The following is an 18848-nucleotide window of genomic DNA, read 5'->3' on the forward strand; positions in this document are numbered from 1 at the left end:
CCAGGAATTAGTAATATACACACACATATATATATTTATTCATATAAATCCATTAATATTTTAATAAACATTTTATATATATATATATTTTATATATATCATAACTACAAATATTACAATATTTTTCATTGATAGAAATTAAATGACTTGATATAATTAGATGACATTTCAGTAAATAAATTTTTAATTGAAAAAATATTTTGTGTATGTTTACGTATCTTTTCATTTAAAAATCGTTTGAGGTATCTTCAAATCTTTAAACTTATATATTTTATATATCAAGTCATTTAAAGAGAGATTCAACAAATTTGCCTCATATATTTTTATGAAGCATATGGCTATTTTCAAAAAGTTTGTATAAATAATAATTTTAATAAATTAATATTTAAAAGAATCAAAAATTCAGAAAAATTAACGGCCAGAAAATACAGCAGAGCTATAAAATAATGTATGGAAGAAATTTTGGAATAATTAATAAATCAATATATATATAAACTTTATTATTTAGAAAAATATAAAGTATGATAAAAATATTTGATATTTTTAAGTAAGATTATGTAAATTGCAAAATTATTAATATTACTACTCTTTACTTATCCTTCAGTGTATAATATCAACTATTAAAACTTTTTGTTTTATGTAAGAGAAATGTTATAAAAGAAAGTTTGATAGTGCACAAATTTGTTTTTGGGAAAATACTTTTTCCTAATAAAATATTTAAAAATCTGCAAATGAATGATCAGTTTTTCCAGATACAATTTTGCTCATTTAATTAGAGCTAGTTGTTTTTGCAGATTAAATATACTCAATATAAAAATAATTTTGATGCTTCAGAAGTGCATTAAAATTTTTAATCAATACACGGATGTTTATTTGCAAGAAACGACGAAAGAAAAAATGAAAAATATTGTAAAACATTACAATGTAATATTAAAAACTGAAATTCACAATTAAATTTAAAACAATTATTTTTTAGGAGATATTTTTTTAAATGATAAATTATAAGAAAGTTCTAACAGATGGAATTTTTTTGTGTTAACTGTATTACTTATTCTTGGCAGAAAAATAGAAATTTTGTGTTGAAATTTTAATTTATCTTAATTGTCAATAAATTTCTTAAAATCAAATTTTAATAACCTTTATAAATTGCCTTAAATGTACTGCATTTCATAAAACAGAAACTTTTTAAAGGCTAGATAAAAGAGTTATTTGTTATTTATTAAGTGAAACACTTAATTACTACTTTTTATATTTATAAGATAAAAAACTATAAAATGTGATAATTGTTGTTATCTTATATCAAAGAATACAATTCTATGTTATAAGATAATCTGTTTCAAATAGTTTTCTTTCTTTTGTTCAATAATATAGTTCAAATATTAATAACAATAACATTATTTGCAAAATTCACAGATGAATTTGCTAGGTCATTTGTAATTTTTGAAAATTATGGACCATATCCCATACTTTAGAATTTCTTGTAGGCTTTCCAGAACTCTGAAAAGTAAAAATAATTCATTTCAGTTTGATATAACTAATAAATTGTTCCTTTCTAATAACAATTAAATAATAATAAAGCAGAAATCAATATGAATTGAAAGTTATACATTTTTTAATATTTTCAAAGGAAATATTTATCTAGTTTATACATATTAAGAGAATTTGTAAATACCTCTAAAACGAAAGTAGTGGTTGTGGGACCCATTAGTAGTCGTTCACGTTGTTCCCTTTGCTCTCTTCGTTGTTGTGCTAATTGGAGCCAAGATGGAAGATTTGCTTCTTTGTTATTTTTAACTGAAGCAATAGAAATATCTTTTAATTTTGAATTTTCTGTAGTTGTATTACCAAGAGAAGGACTTTTAGATGCAACTAGTGCTGTAACAGAAGGTGATTTTGGAGGCGGTTCTGGTTTATGTCCATGTAATGGTGTGCTGTATAAATTCTCCTTTGCACATACATCTATTTGTTTAATTGTAGATGGTAGGTCTGGAGCACTAGCTTTCCTTTGTCTCAACTGAGCTTTGTGTACATCAGATGGAGAGACTTCAGAAGTTGTGTGAGAACGAACTTTGTTATTTCGCCACCTCTGGGGAGTTGATATGATTGGTGGCTCAGTTTGTCTGTTGGTTGCAAAAGCAACTGAATTCTCTTTTTCATTATTCTTTAATTTTTCAGTCACAACTACTTTATTTCCACTACATAAGGTTTGGGTGTTTTGTATAGTGGCTTTTAACAATGTTTCAGTTTCTTGTGATTCCGATTCTGAGTTTATGGATGGCACCCTTTTTATTTTGGCATCATCTGTATCATTTTTTAATTTGGCATCATTTATAATTTTATGAAGTACAGGCTTAGTATCAATTGGTGGTTTTGTTCTGCCGTCACTTGGAGTCCTTTGAAGTACAGTACCTTTTAGTTTTGTGTCATCTGATTTATTGATGATCTCTGTAGTTGTGCTTTTTTCAGGTAAAGATTCAGATGGCATTTGTTGACATGATGTCTTAACATCACTAATTGCAGATTTTGGACATGATTCAACAGATGGAGCTCTTTTTATTGAAATCATTTTATCTTTCATGACTGGAGAATCATTTTCAATATTTTGATTTCCAGCAGATTTTGTTTCAACTGAATATTTCAAATCGCTTGAATATATTTTTTCTGATTTTAAAGATTTTGGATTTTTGATTTCTGTATCCAGTTTTTGAACTTTTTGAAATATAGGAGAAACTCTTTCTGTTCCTGATTTTTGAATGTTAATAGATTGTAATTTATCAGATGATTTAGGTGTGGCTGTTTCTGATATCTTAATAATAGTGCTGTGATTTGATGTACTAATTATATTTGATTCTTTTTGATCTAAAATTTTAGAATTAATAACAGTAACTGTATCTTCAATATTAGTTTTATTATCTGTTATATCCTTTTCATCTGATTTTTGTTTGATTGATCTTCTGGCAAATACTCTTAAAAGCTCTGGTTCTTCTTCAGAAGTTGTTGAAGAACTTCTTGACAACTGTTTATTCTTTGATTCTATGGAACTACTTTCTGCAGCTACCATTTTTTCCCAAATTTGAGTTGTTTCTCTTACATTCACTTCCATTATTGTTGTTTCACAATTTGTTTCCATTAAACTTTGTTTTGATAAACTATCAGTTGTAAAACTTGCTGTATTATTATCTTGTGCTCTAATAAGTAATTCTCCAGTTTTATTTTGTTCTGAATTGTCAAGTTTCATATCAGTTTTCTTACTTTTATTTAATCCTTTGTCATTTGTATTCTCAGATGATATCTTCTTTTCATCTGAAGAAATAAATGAATTTAACTTTTTCAATTCACTAGAATTTTCTTTTTGTGTTTCTTTTTGTGAATTTTGTTTAAAGACAGAAGTACTTGTAAGTTCCACTTGATTTAGGATATTTCCAATCTTATCAGAACTTTCTACATTACTTCCACGATGAATTCGTATATGAACAGGACAGTTTAGTTTTCCACTATCTAATGGTGTTTCTTGATGTTTGGATTCTAATTTTTCATTATAAACAATACTTTCAGTTAAGTTTTCTTTTTTTGTTGATAAATCTATAGAAGATTCCTTACTTGTAACTTTATCAACATTTCTAAATCTATTTTCTATTTTGTTGGGTGATGAAAATGCATAATTTGGATCTTTTATGCGCTGACTGAAGGGAACAATTTCAACAGAAAAACGTTTCTGTGTAACAGGATTTTTTTCTTTGCTTAAAGCAATTTTTTCAGTAAAATGTTTTGAAGTTTCAAACTTTTCACTTATTTCTTTTTCATTACTGGTTGTTACTATTTCAAATAAATTTTCTCGATTACTTGCTCGAGAATCCTGATTTTGAACACCAATATTCTTTTGGTTTACTTCAGGTTCATTTTGTACGTTATTAACACTCCAAACATCTCCTCCAGTGTGGATAACTGTTTTACCATAAGCACCTAGAACAGGTAGTTTAATTGTTTCATTAATTAAATGAGAAGATTCAGACTGGGTGACAGTAACAACGGCAACTGAGTGGGAACCAGATAATTGCTGTGAACTATCAGAAGATAAATTTTCAATATTAGATGAACCAGTTTTTATAATGGTAGTAGTACTTTCTTCATTTTCACATTTTATTTTATGCAAATTATAATTTGTCATATTCATTGATATTTTATGTGATTCAGTTTCTTTATTTAAACTTTTGACATCATAAGCAGTAAGTTTTTCATCTTTAGATGAAGATACATCTTTTTCACATATTTTTCTTTCAAAATTATGAATATCACAGTTAGAGACATCAGTCGTGATTTTCCTATTTTCACTATACAGTTTATTATCAATTTGTGCAAAATCCTCCATTTCTGTATCACTAATAATTGTTTCTATTCGCTGTTCCTGACAAGTGTTTACATCGCCATCAACACTGAATGTGGTTTCCATTTTATTTACTGTAATAACAATACCTTTGTTTTGGCTTGTTTTATAACTAATCTCCTTTTGATCTTTTATATTTTCCATTTTTTCCATTGACAGATAAGTTCTTGATCTATTTTCCTGATATGATTTGAGATCAGCAGCTGCAGATCTACTTCTCATTAGCTGACTTCCATCAACAGATTTGGTATCTAATGGTAAAGTAGCTGAAGTTTGTTTAGATTTTTGTTGTAAATGAGAAGTTTGATGCACTGAAGCTATAATATTAAGAATATGATCTTTCTTTTCATCTTGTTTTGGTAATTCTTTATTAATTTCCACTGTATCTAAAATTAAAATTTAGTTTATTAGTGAAAATAAAAATTAGAAAACTGTAATACTATAGTCTTAACATGCAATAGAAAGAAGTAAATAATTTGTTCATACTAATGGTACTTTTTTTTAAATTCATTATCTTATAGATATATGCTAGAACTTCATAAATTTGTCTGGAATTTATAATCATTTGATATTAGATCTTCAAAATAATAATATGAAATAAATAATAACAGTAGCCTATGTATTTTAATATAGTATTTAATTATTTTTCACAAATATCTTTTATTATACTAATAATGAAAGAAATAACAACAATATACCAAATTTTAAAATATTTCTTATAACTTGAAAAAGTTATCTTCATTCTCAAAATCTATAAATATAATTCAAAACCCAATACTTATAAAATTCAAGTTTTATAAGTTGTAATATTAAATTGTCTTAAAGATTTTGAAATACACAATACAAAAATGCTACTTTTTCTTACAAATATTGGAAGATAAATTGTAAATAATAATATAATTAAAATAACTGAAAACTTTCAAAATTTTTACAATTTTTCCTATAATTATTTACATTAGACTGTAACGGATAAATGATATCTGTTTAAAATCTATTAATAACACTTTTCTACCTAAATACCAGGGGTGAATCATGACCAAAATTTTTGGGCATGCTGAAAGTTGTAATAAGAATAATAGGCCTATCTCTAGGAGTAGACAGAAACATTATTTGGTGAATAAAAAAGTATGGACTATTATAAAGCCCATTATATCTATACATGAAATATGTGAAATATATTAGAATGAAAAAGTATTAAAAATTTATGATGATAATTCAAATTTTGTGGGACCTTGACACTGATGGCCCAGGGCTTAAGCCCTATTAATCTCTATATAGATCTGCCCTTGTACCCAATGCATGTATGCCAACTGGGTAATGCAAGCTTTTGATACAATCTGGCTGTGTTAAATGCTTTGAATGGTGTCATGTGCGTGCACTTGTTTGCTGTGGAAAACCTCCACACGAGTGACCAATCGAGTTCCTGCAAGCATCGCATTGACTTAAAACAGCTAACCCAATAGCTGTCAATGTAAAAGCAAACATAATTGATAAAAGAGTTTACAAGTTAGAATAAATTATTATTGGCATATTTGTTCTCATATAAAAAGTATATTGACAGTCAAAACTTTCTCTTAAGCATGTGGTGCATGCTAAGCAAGCCCAGAGAATTTGCCCCTGCTAAATACTTGCTAATTTGGGCTACTTAACATGAAAATGACATTAAATTTGACTGGCTCTCATTTCGGCATAACATGAGAACATATTTGAGTGATCAACTGCTTGAGTATATATTGCAACATTGGCGAGAATCTGGCAATATCACATTGTAATATATCAAGTCATCCTTGGCCATTTTACTAGAACTGCAACATGACTATACAAAGTTCTGTTGTTTCCTATGTGAATGGGATAGTCGTTTCAGAGATCTCTCATTACAAAGAGGAGGAATGTCTGCAATTGCATCATACACACTTGATGCAAAAAAATGTCACCTCCCAGCCACTTGTGGATCCAAGTAATATACTGTTCTTTCACTGCTGCATATTAAATTGGACCTTATTAAAAATGTTGTCAAAATACCGGACAAAGCGAGACCTGCATTTTCATTTTTATGTGACAAATGTTTTTACTGTGACAGGTTGAACTGTTACAGGAATGTCAAGAGAAACGGTCACTGTGATCCTGGTGTGCCTGCACTAGTTTGTCAATTTGCTTATTGAGTTTGTCTAACTAGTGTGTTGCTGGTTATAGTATTGAATTTCTCGAGTTGCAACACTGAAGCTATTGTTGCTGGAGTTACTTCTACCAAGCAACTTTGGCTACTTTGTCCATATTAATTGGAGTAATAGTGGCTAGGACAGACTTGATCGAAGTTTGAAGGTATGTGAATCAAGTTCAAGCATAACTAGATCTGGAATTTGGAAATTTGCTATCTGACACTTTAAAATATGCAGTAGTTTGGAGGGTTTGCAGTCTCCTAGCTGTTATCCCCAGGCAATAGTTTTCGTAACTCCTGTTGGGATGATTTGCTGGATCGTTTGATGAATTTGACCTTTATGTGACCATATGGGTCTGTACAGTCTGAAGGGCAGTTATTCAATTTGTATGATTTCTTTTTATAGTCTTAGTTCTCATAGTTTTTAGCTAACAAGTTTTCATTTTGTAATTTCAGTTTACTATTGTTGTTGTTAAAAGCATTTACTATTATTTTACTTTGTTTTTGTCAAATTTATTATCTGTTAAAGAAAAAAAAAGCTTTCTTATATGCACTTCCCAAAATAAATGATATTTGTAATGTATTTTATTTATGTTTGATGTATTTTCTTTAATTTTTTATAATGTTCTATGATATATATATATATATAAATTTAAAATAATAATAATGTGTGTGTATGATATTAAATTGCTTTAGCTTGCTGCTGTTGTCAGAATTAGTAGTGGGCCTTCCTCTGAAAAAGTTTGGAGACCTCTGAGCTACACAATAAAAATAAATCAAGAAAGACAGTATCTCCAAGCACCTATCCAAAGCTTTGAGAAGAATCTTCTTCCTCCATAGCTAGAAAAGAAGAATCGGAACATAGTGTATAGATATAACTTCATATCTACAATCTATTAAATAATAATAAAGACCCTGTGACTAATAATTGTAAATCAATGCAAGAGATCTTAACACCTTTTCCCAAGTATAGTAATGCCTGAGATTTTGACAATAGATTTTAGGAATATTTTCATTAATCTATTAATTTTATTTGTATTTTTTATTTATGTTGTGAAATTATTAAAATAAACATTTTTACTATTGTTCCTGTTTATTTTTATAGAATTTTCTTAAATTTAAATATTTAATAATTTTCTTTGATGTAGTGGCACGTTATAGCTTCATGGGTGGCCAGGAAAATTTGAATTAAGGAGCCCCCCAAACTGTGTTGACTGCAGACATTTTTGTTCAGGAGAATTTTTGGGGAAATATTTTCTTATAAAAGTTTGGTTTGGGGCCCCAAGGCAATTGCCCTGTTTGCCCATAGGACAAATGCCACTGCTTTGATGTTCTATAGAAGTTATATAGTCCAAGGAAAGTTACTAAAAAGCCAATAATGTTACTTTTTACTATTATCCAGTAAATATATGATTATGTTTCAGATTAATCAAAAATTTTTATATAAAAATAATCTCTCAATTATTTAAGATTTTGAATGGTATGTTTATTATTACTTTAAATTTATAATTTCTTCAACCATTAGAACTGTTTAGTTTATTTTTATTATAACTGTAATTTACTTTTTTATTTTGAAAATGGAATTAACAGCTTCTGAAAATGTTTACAAATTACAAATGTTTGATTTTCACTAAAATGTTCATATGAGTTTATTAGTTATCAATAAATTATGACATTATAACTAACGATTCACACAAAGAGGATGAATAGAAGTAGTAACTAATTCTTTTTTCCTCTATGTCCTTACTCTTATCAATTTCTGTTTCAGTGGCGTAGCGAATATAACTGGTGCCCAGGGCACGACACTTTATTGGTGCCCCCCTCCAGAAACACATATGGTTTGTCTTGGAGACCATTTGGGTGCCCCTCTGTGAGTGGCGCCCGGTGCATGATACACCCCCGTGCCCCCCACTCCTCACTACGCCACTGTTCTGTTTGTATCCTTGTCTATTTGGACCGTGTTTATTAATAGGACTTATTACATTGGTATGGTTTCTGATTAGCAAATACAGGAGATCTTAGTCAAAGATCTCTTGATGCAAACAAATTGAGTAGTAGTAACTATTTTGACAACTAAAAATCATTTGTATCAATAACATAGCTCAAGAAATTTCCAAAGCATTTTCAGTCATTTTGTTTATTTTCCAAGTCTATCAAAAGATAATTTTTTAAAAAATAATTTCAAATAATATAAAATTTTACTTCATATTCTAAATTATAATGGAAATACAAATTATTATTCTTATATGAAAATTGTTCATATCAAAAAATTTCTTTTATTCGTAAATATGATATTCTATTTCAAATAAATTTTGTTTTAACTATTCACAATAAATTTAAATCTAGGATTATTCTCATCAATTTTTTCATAAGTAATAAATAATTAAATATATGTTTACTTTCAGATTCTTTCTTAATGGTGATGAGTGGAGATTTTCTTCCTTCCTCAGTTAATTCTGGTGTTATCGGTAAACTTGTATTCTGTGGTGCTAACTGAAAATAATAGTTATTTACTTATTATTGTATTATTTTGAATTTAATGAATTTTAGATAAAATAATATTTATTTTTATTCTAACCTGTTTTAATCTTCTCTGTCGTGGCAATCTATGAGTGCGTTTAGGACGTACAGCTATTTTATGAAGTGCTGCTTCATGACTAAGTGGTACAGACTGACTAGTGTCTATATCACTATCTATAAAAGATAAATAAAGACAATTAGTATTATTTCCTATAATAAAACTTATATATATTTCTCTTTTGAAAAATCTGAAAACTTTTTCCTGTATTTAAAATTGAAAATTAGCTTTAATAGTATATATATATATATATATGTTCATTGCATATTCAAATGCAATTGCTATAAAATATTGAAATACTGTACTTTTGTAATATTCATTATATAAAAAATGAAGATATCAAATAAATTGAAATGTTCTCTGATTTTTAATTTATTTTTCAATTATAAAAGAAGTAGGACCTTACATATTTATCACAATAGTTTAGGTTAATCATTTAAAATATCGTCTTCCAAAAGTATTATAATTAAAATGTTTTTAAAATTTGAAATCTCTTTTTCATTATTTAATAGATAATGGTATGTCACTGTAAACATGATGATATTTGCCACTGTAACAAATTTCACAAAGAGAGTAACTAAAGAACTTTATATTACTAACTTAGTATTAATAGGTAAAATTATATTGCAACTGTATTCACTGAAACATTAATAAAAATAATACAGTGGACCTTCATTATAGCGCTGCTCACTATACCATTCACTCAGTTGTAGCACGGGCAATGTTTGCGACGTGATAAACTCAAACACGTTTATACAGGTCCAGTTTATATCACACATTTTATTGTTACAGGGCTTAAAGTGACTCTCTTTTTTAGCTTTTTTTCATAGCTCCTCTCTTTTTTAGCTTTTTCTGAGAAAAACTCACTTTTTTAGCTTTTTTCACTTCCCATGTGAAATTTTTTTTTTCGTAAATGCACTCAGGAGCGAAATAGCAACCAGCACTTCCCCGTATGCCTTATGAACTGTGCGCAATATGTTAAGGCACTGTCATACACACATGTAGTGTACTACATTTATATAGACTAACAAAACGAGGAGCTTCCCAAAGCTTGATACTCTGCACATGCTGTAGGAATTTGCACGTGGGTTCTCCTTGCTTGTATCCTTGTGAAATACCGATCTTTGCAGCGCTTCAATATAATCACGCTGCATTAAGTCAAGTACACTTCTAGTTCGGCGTTAAGAGTGATTTTTATACAGCATTATTTTTAGCATTTGTATTTATTTAAGCGCAGTGGACAAAAGAAAGAAATAGATTTTATTTAATACTAACAGTAGAAACTCGTGTTTTAGCAACGGAAAATCGTATAGAACCCAATACTTCCTGAAGTAAGTTGCTAAGCAAACTTTTTCCCAACCGCTTGCTATTCTTTAGCTTAAACAATGACATTTACTCGTTTTTGACTACCGTAGAAAAACTGAAAAAATAATTGTTGAGCGATAATAAATTTGATTTCTACTGTTATTATTAAATAAAACGTTGTAGGACACTCGTTTCAAAGCTTGTATCTTTCAAGCACTCTGTAAAATTAAAGATCGAGCGAATCTCGTGCCAGGAAATACAAGATTTTAAACTAATATCCTAAATATTAATAACTTCTGTAGAGACAATCTTTAGACAAAGACAAAAGTTTGGTTTTAAGTGGGTGCTTATATATTTGGCATGCACCATGGTTTTCTGCATTCTAACGGCGTCCTTCATTTTCCATTTCGACAAACTATAAAACTCTTCATGCACGTGCGCATTCGAACAGCTGCGGTCAATCCGGCACCAAATTAAAAAATTAATTTGTAAATATTTAGCATCGAAAAACCGCTATTTTCACTTTAATCTAGCTTTTCGATATGCATCTAGTCGAACTCAGTCAAAAAATTAATTTAATTATAATTTATTGAAGATTTTAATATTTTAATATTAGAAGGTAATTAGCATAAATTACATGGTGTCATGTCTCATCTTCGCTCCCGTTCAAGTTTATTGTCCTATACATGTGCCGATGTTTGTTTTTACTTCTGCTGGGGTTTTATTTCAACCTCGACCATTTGGTTACGCAAAGTGGGGAGACGGGCATCATGTGATCACGTACCTGACTTTTTACAAGTTCAAGTTTCCTTACCTCGAAAGAAACTTATACTTTTTCTTGATTTTAATTAACTTTTTTGATGGATTTTTATATCGTTGTATTATCTAAAGTTGCAGATATAAATGCGTAAATCTTTATTTAAAAAATTGTTTTTCTTATAATTTAAAATTCAAAAAAAAATTAAATATCGGAAATGCTAAACTATAAGTACAGTGTGTTTTACATTATCATTGCGAACAGATACAGCCAATTATTTTATAAACATATTTATTATTTCAATTTTTATAAATTATTTAATTTGATGCAACGTAATCAATTAATTACTGTGGCGCGTTAACATGGGCGTAGCCAGGAACGAGCATGGGTGGGCACACCCCCCCCAGTTAACCTGGTGCCCCTCCCCAGAAAATTACAGCTTCTACTAGGCCCCCCATAACAACGCGTTAATTAATATGGAGGCAAGATTCGATTCAATTACTTTTTCATTTCAGACATTAATTACAGTGTTATTTTAATGTAATTTTATACATAATGTATGTTTATTATAATTAATAAATCTATATAGGAATAATATCTGTGTCTAATAAAACAAAGCGATTATAAAAATGAAAAGCGTGCGTTCCATCTCGATCTTTTGTAAGCGAAATTTTATGATTTTAATTTTTAAAAAATGAGATTTTTATTTATAATTTCTGTAATTTGATCTATAAGAGCAGAAAACTAAACTTATCAAATATCAACTCTCTGTAAATAATTTCATTATTTAGCTTATTAACAGTCAGATTTGTTAAATTTCATGGGATTGTATATTTTTCAACTTGAGGGTAGTAGAAAGCTTTGTGTATTTTCTCCCGTGAAAGTAATAGACTCTGCCAGCTCCCCACTGTGAAGGACAACAAACTGCTAAATGTTTAATTACATTGTTTTCATAAACTCTCTTCTCTGTCAGTTGTGGGTCGAATGACTAACAAATTGTTTTATTGTATTCAGGGGAATAGATTTGGAGACTAGTATTACCAGTAATGAATGCTGTAATTTTATTTTTAATCATTTAAAAAATATTGATAAAATTACCAAATAAATGATTGGGTCACAATTACTAGTGGTATTGCTATATAACAGACGTGGGCAAATGAGACTCCGAGAGCCGCATACGGCTCTTTTTGAATTTTATGTGGCTCTTGCTGAAAGTGTTAATTTCTGCTTTTTATTATTATTTTTACAGTTTTATTTCCACAATTTTGTGAAAATATGTTTATTAAAAAAATTCAATACTTGTTCTATATTATATAATAAAATCCAGGTACAGAACTGCAGTACAGAATAAAAAAGTACAGAACTGTGGCTCCCATGCATTTTGCAAAACCTACATTTCGGCTCCCACTGAACTTTTGCTTGCCCACCCCTGCTATATAATGAACATGCAACCCACTGATTCTGCCAGAAGTTGTTTTTTTTTCTTCTTTAATTACATTTTTTTAATGAAGAAATCAAAAAAATGTACTTTGAAATAAATGGCATTTGAAATTTGGTATGTTATATGGAAACACATTCTGGTAGTTATGTTACTATTCCATTTGCTTTGCTGTGTAACAGTGGGAATTCTGTACGGGGCACATGAAAACTTAATGCGGGCCTGTTCTGGCTTAATGCACTCTTACTGGTCACTTTTCTGGAGTATAAACTCAGCCTAACTATTTTCATATTTAATCTTATCAGTCCACTTAATAATCAATCTAATATCATATGCAATGTTATTGATACAAAATATGTGTTTGTGTGTTTTTTTTAATAACGCCTGTTTTCGTTCATTTTAACACTATTAGCTTTTTTAGCTTTTTTTCAGTGTGAACTCTCTTTTCTCACTTTTTTTTATTGCCATGACTGCTTTAAGCCCTGTTGTTACTGCATATTGAGTAATTGTGTATGTATTGAGTTCCTGAATGTATTTTGAATAGTGTTTAATTATTGTATGCATGATGAGTAAAAGAAAAGCTTACAGTGTGAAAGAAAAGCTTGAAATTATTGCTAAAGTAAAGAGTTGAACCACGTTACACCGCGCTGCTCAGTATAACGCAGTTCACCTTATAACGCGGGTGTTGTTTCCCGCTCGACATGTGCATTATATCAGGGATCCACTATATATTATATTTTTATATCAAATTAAATTATCTTAACAAAAATTTGTTGATAACAGACAACAAGATATAAAAATGAGTTAACATGATACAAGGTGAGAAAATGATTAATTATCGACAAATTTTCATCAAATTTATTAAAAACTTTTTTAATACAAGTATTAGAAGTTCGTGTATAGAAAATTTAGCAATTTGAATTTTTGAATATTCTTAACATTCTTGATTTTGTTTAATAAAAAATCTAGCAACAAGTTGCATAACTTTCCTGGCTATTATGAGATCTTATTTAGAAAATAACTTTTATAATTTTAATTACAGTGTAACTTAATGAAATTGTGTGTGGCACCACCTGTTATGATATTTTTTATTAAAAACTTTTTATATTTTTAATTAACATAAAATGGTAAAAAGCTTAATTTTGAGGGTAGAGATGAATTTTATAAAAAGGTATAAATGTTAATAATGTGTAAAATTGTCATTAAGTCCAACCCTACTGGAGATACATACCACTCCCTTTGTCTCTACCCCCTTATTCTTTAACCACCAAAATTTAATACCATCAATCCCTCGTATATATAGTACAAGCTGCTACGATGCCAAATTTCGTTACTTAATCTTTACCTCATCCTGAGATACTAAGCAAAATAAATGCTAAAACACACACAGACAAACTTTTTTTTTGGATTCAGGAGGTCTCAAACCATGCAGAATTGAAAAAACTTGGAGGATCAATTTGACACTATTCTAATACTTTCCCTTGTTACATATACATAACAGCCAGGAAAGTAAAAGTATAGAATAAATATTTTCATTCAGTATTTTAATATTTATTTTATCAATACGATTTAAAAGTTTGTGTTATATTTCAACAATAGGATAATTGAAAAAATATAATAAATGAATATATTTATTTAAAAAATTAACTTATGCTGAAAAGAGATTTTGAAGCTGAACTGAAATTTGAATGAGCATACTCTATAAAAATGATTAACAAGTTTTATTAGTTCTAATAGATTAGCTAAGTGATAAATGATATCATCTGGATAATTTCTATTTGTCTTGCTGCCCATACATTCATCATTAAAGATGTATGCATGTATTCAATATATAAAAGAATAATAAAACAATTTCATAAAATCTCTAGTATACATAATATTGTATTCTTTTTTATTTAAACAAAAAGATATCACTAGTATTATTGACTAATTTATTAATGTTTAATAATATGAAATTAAAATTTGATTTGAAAAATATGCATAAAATACTTTACATATAAAATATGTTAATTACAGAATAATCAAAGTATCATTCTGTACAGAGCATAATTTGAAAATCTACTCATCAAATAAGTGCAAATTTGACAAGGTAGAAAATATTCCAATACTACAGGTAGCATTACTGCAATAATAATTTTATCCTTTCAATAATATACAGCCAGTTTAAATCTTAGAACTTTTTGGTAAAATATTTTTTTATAAAAAATAATTGTGTGCAGTCTTTAAAAAAATAACAAAACAATAAAATAATCAATATTATAGTTAAATCACTACAGAATCTATAAATTTAATATAAAAAAAATTACATTAGATAAACTCGATGTATGTACAGTACAACTGATATATGTATGTGTAAATGGAAATTTTATTCACTAAGATTTCAAAAACAAAAACTTTTCTTTAAAATGTAAAGAAATGACAAATAACTGAACTATTAAAAGATGTATTTATTTACTATATTAAAATTAAACAACAAATTGAAAAAATATAATAAATGAATATATTTATTTAAAAAATTAACTTATGCTGAAAAGAGATTTTGAAGCTGAACTGAAATGACAAGATACTACTCACTATTTAAAAAAAGAATAGTTTTAATCAGGTAATTATTTATCAGAGCTAAGTGATTCAAATCTTTACTTTCTACTAGTAGATAGTACATAATATATTTTAACAAAAATCAAGATTAAGATTTTAAGATTTTTTTTTACCATTTCCTATTGAACGATCTAGTAGTGATGCTCGCGATGAATGGCCAGAGGATAATTGTCCAAGAGAATCCTGAAAAATATGATAAAATACACAGTTTAATTAAATCAAACTTTTATTTGTTTAGTTTAGTCTACATTAATTAGTCTATTATAATTTTATTGTTTTAAAAAATTTATCTGTTGTGTATTGAAAATTATTATGTGATCTTGATTAATAATAATATAAAAATATATGCTTTTTAAAAAATTTTAATACAGTGGTACCTTATACTTTGAATGTTCCAGAATTCAAATGCTCTATTCAAGAGAAATTCAAGTTGGAGTTTGAATAATGCTTCTGGGATCAAACTTTGTGTGCAGTGAAAAAATGCACTTATTGTGTAAAATGCCATTTGTTGTGCATCAAAGTCATCTCTTGCACTTGCTGTGAAAGCATTTCTAGCATTAATTACGCTTGTGTATTTCAGTGTTTTTTTGCTTATATTATCAAATACACCAAAAATAATGTAACCTCTACTTATTAACCATGTCATCCAAGAAAAGTGTGGAAGCAATAAAGCCTAACTTGAAGGTTATAGTATCAATGATTGAGGTGAAAAAACTTATTGCAAAACATGAATATGGTTTGTAATAAGTTTTATGGCAGATCTGGTAGCCATATTTAAGATGCAAAGGTGGACAGTGTGCATTATTCTTACAAACAAGGAAGCAATAAAAGCAGCAAATGTGGCTAAAAGTATGGTATTGACCTCAAGGAGATCACATGTTATTAAGGAGATGAAAAACTCCTAATGTTGATAAATGAGAAGCAATTAGCTAATGATATCATCTCTGAGAGGATTATTTGTGAGAGTGTCAAGCAAGGTGCATAGTGACCTTAAGAAATAGAACATTGCCACTCCTCACTAAGATACAGTAAATGCATTTTTCATTTTATTATACAGTATTTACATATTTCATTTATTGTTTTCATGTTTTAATTCATTATTCAGGACATTTAATTGTATTCTTTTTACCTTAAGTTGTGTGTATTTGCTGTTAAGTTTATCAAAATAAGTATTGCTTAGGGTCTGGGAACAATTAATTCCACTTTCTATTATTTCTAATGGGAAAATTTGATTTGGACTTCAAACAATTAAGAGTTCAAATGGCCTCCTGGAACAAATTAAATTTGAAGTATGAAGCCTCACTGTACTTATCCAGTAATGTTCAAATTCATTTCTATTTATTTAAAAAAGTTTTTAAAGCTATGATATTACTAATAATATTTTAATTTATATTTATTCTTACGACACTATTTGAAATATTATTAATCATGAAAATTTACTGAAAACTATTATTACTTTAGAAAAGTGATTCTCAAACTACAAGATGAGATCCTTTCTACGGAGCACACAGAAATTATCATTATTTACTTTTGAGGACAACCCTACATGTACTTGATATTTTAGTAATACAGTGGTACCATTGGTATTCGAACATAATCCGTTCCAGAAAGAGGTTCGAGTACCAATATGTTCGAACTCCAAATCATTTTTTCCCATTACAAATAATGTAAAATAGATTAATGCGTTCCAATCCCCAGTTGATTCGCTAGTATGTTTTTTATTGTTTCTTTATTCTTTAAAATAGTCGATATCGTCGACTTAGCCATAGAATATTTGACAGCAAGATCTGAAACACGCACTCCATTTTCGTGTTTAGCAATGATTTCTTTTTTCAGTTCGATTGTTGTTCTCACTGTTTTCCTTTTCACTTGACCACTTTCACTTTTATTCTTCTTGGGACCCATGTTTAAGGGCTAATAAATCAAAAGAAAAGGATGCTAATTCAAAAAATATAGCACAGCGTAAGTTAATGTGCATGCCAAACAATGACTGTCTCGTAAAGACCAACAACTGCCGTATTATCGGGCTAGCAAATGGCTATTAGTAATATTAATAATTTAAGATAATTTGGTACTAGAGTTAGGCATTAAGCGCCATCTCTTGCTAAATTTAATAATTGGAATTTTAATTAAATAATTTAAATAAATTTAGGCCTAACTGGACTGTCTCGTAGCTGACGTCCGGCCGCCGTGGCGTCGGCGTCGACTTGGCGGGCTTTCCCGTTCGAGTACCAAAATTTTGTTCGGGAACAGGGGCATTTTTTTTTTTTTTGAAATTTTTGGTCGAGTACCGATTTGTTCGGGCTCCGAAACGTTCGAGTACCGAGGTATGACTGTATAGAAACACTTGCAAGTTCTAGTGTTGCCACGCCACCAGGCCAGTTTTCACTTGTACAAGCCAGTTTTTAAATTCATGGTCCGGATTAATTATTAATTTGTCTGGGTTTTCATATAAATTGTGAAATTATGATGGAACAAAATAAATTTATAAAAAATTTCTACAAAGAAATAATAATAAATAAAAAACTTTTACAAGCAGCTAGGAGCAACCAAAAATACACTTTTATAGAAAACAATAGAAATAGAAAATAATGTAATATTTATTTTTATGTAATTTTTCTCAATTATTTTCATATAGTTTATTAATATATGTATCCATTACTCATGTTAGTTTTCAAATTTCTATATTTATATTATATATTGTATCAGATACAATGTATCTTTTGTTACTTATTATTCTTACTTTTATGTATTATTTTTTCAATTAATATTGACATAGGACTGGTTATGTTATCATTGTGGTTATGGAGTTATCAAATTTTAACTACACTGTAGTCATTATTTCATCAAACTTTGATTTCTTAGAGTGATACTTGAAGTGTGCAATGCCATAATGTTGTAAATGCAAAAACCAAACTTTTCAGGGGAGATAAACACTTTTTCTAGTGAAGGAATTCATTTCAATTTTACAATAAAATGGTAAAAATAATCACTGGGTTACAAATTCTCTGGAATAATAAAATGATGTAAACAATAAGTTGTACTGTAATGTTTTAAGCATCAAAATTCATGTGACTTGCACTCTGGTACTTAGAATGTTATGGTTTGCACGTAAATTAAACCTCAAAATACAGCCACTTACAGTGCCACTATCACCACAATATTTTTTTTGCAGTAGAAAACATTTTATTGAAGAAATGATTTTTAAACACAATGTATTTAGAAAAAAATGGCATTTACAACATTATGGCATTGCACACTTCACTTATCTCTGTATGCTATTTTACTTTTGTTTTGTTCAAAATATAATTGTGTACTTTCAAAAAACTAAGAAATCCTTAGTTTTATTAAAACAAAATACATCCTAAGAAAACTATATATCAGTATGCATGTGTGAAAAATGTTGAGGACGCAATAATTATTTTACAAAAAAGAGGCATCTCTTTAAAACATTTGAAAAATCACTGCTTTAGAGTAAAAATACTTGCCTCTTCATTTTCTAAGCTCTCCATACTAAGAAGACTTCCTGCACTACAAGTATTTAAAGATTTTGTAGATTTCTCCTGAAATTAATCATTATTTTAATTATTTTTTTTATAATTTTATGCATAACTTTAAATCTCTATTTAG

At 28.4% G+C, this 18848-nt stretch overlaps 1 protein-coding gene across 2 annotated transcripts in view; it reads right to left on the minus strand.

The window, feature by feature from the left end:
* Positions 1 to 978: 978 nt before the first annotated feature.
* LOC136976620 (enolase-phosphatase E1-like) overlaps positions 979 to 18848 on the minus strand; it is a 51134-nt gene continuing 33264 nt past the window's right edge. For both annotated transcript variants that reach the window (XM_067271957.1, XM_067271956.1), the window contains 6 exons: positions 18707 to 18781; positions 15332 to 15401; positions 9121 to 9236; positions 8942 to 9035; positions 1673 to 4770; positions 979 to 1497 (listed from right to left, as the gene is read on the minus strand). In XM_067271957.1, the coding sequence (XP_067128058.1) occupies positions 1423 to 1497; positions 1673 to 4770; positions 8942 to 9035; positions 9121 to 9236; positions 15332 to 15401; positions 18707 to 18781 (3528 nt within the window). In that variant the 3' untranslated portion in view covers positions 979 to 1422. The remainder of the gene's footprint in view (positions 1498 to 1672; positions 4771 to 8941; positions 9036 to 9120; positions 9237 to 15331; positions 15402 to 18706; positions 18782 to 18848) is intronic.

Source organism: Centruroides vittatus, unplaced genomic scaffold (genome assembly GCF_030686945.1).
Source record: "Centruroides vittatus isolate TY-2023 unplaced genomic scaffold, ASM3068694v2 contig_417, whole genome shotgun sequence".
Lineage (NCBI taxonomy): Eukaryota > Metazoa > Arthropoda > Arachnida > Scorpiones > Buthidae > Centruroides > Centruroides vittatus.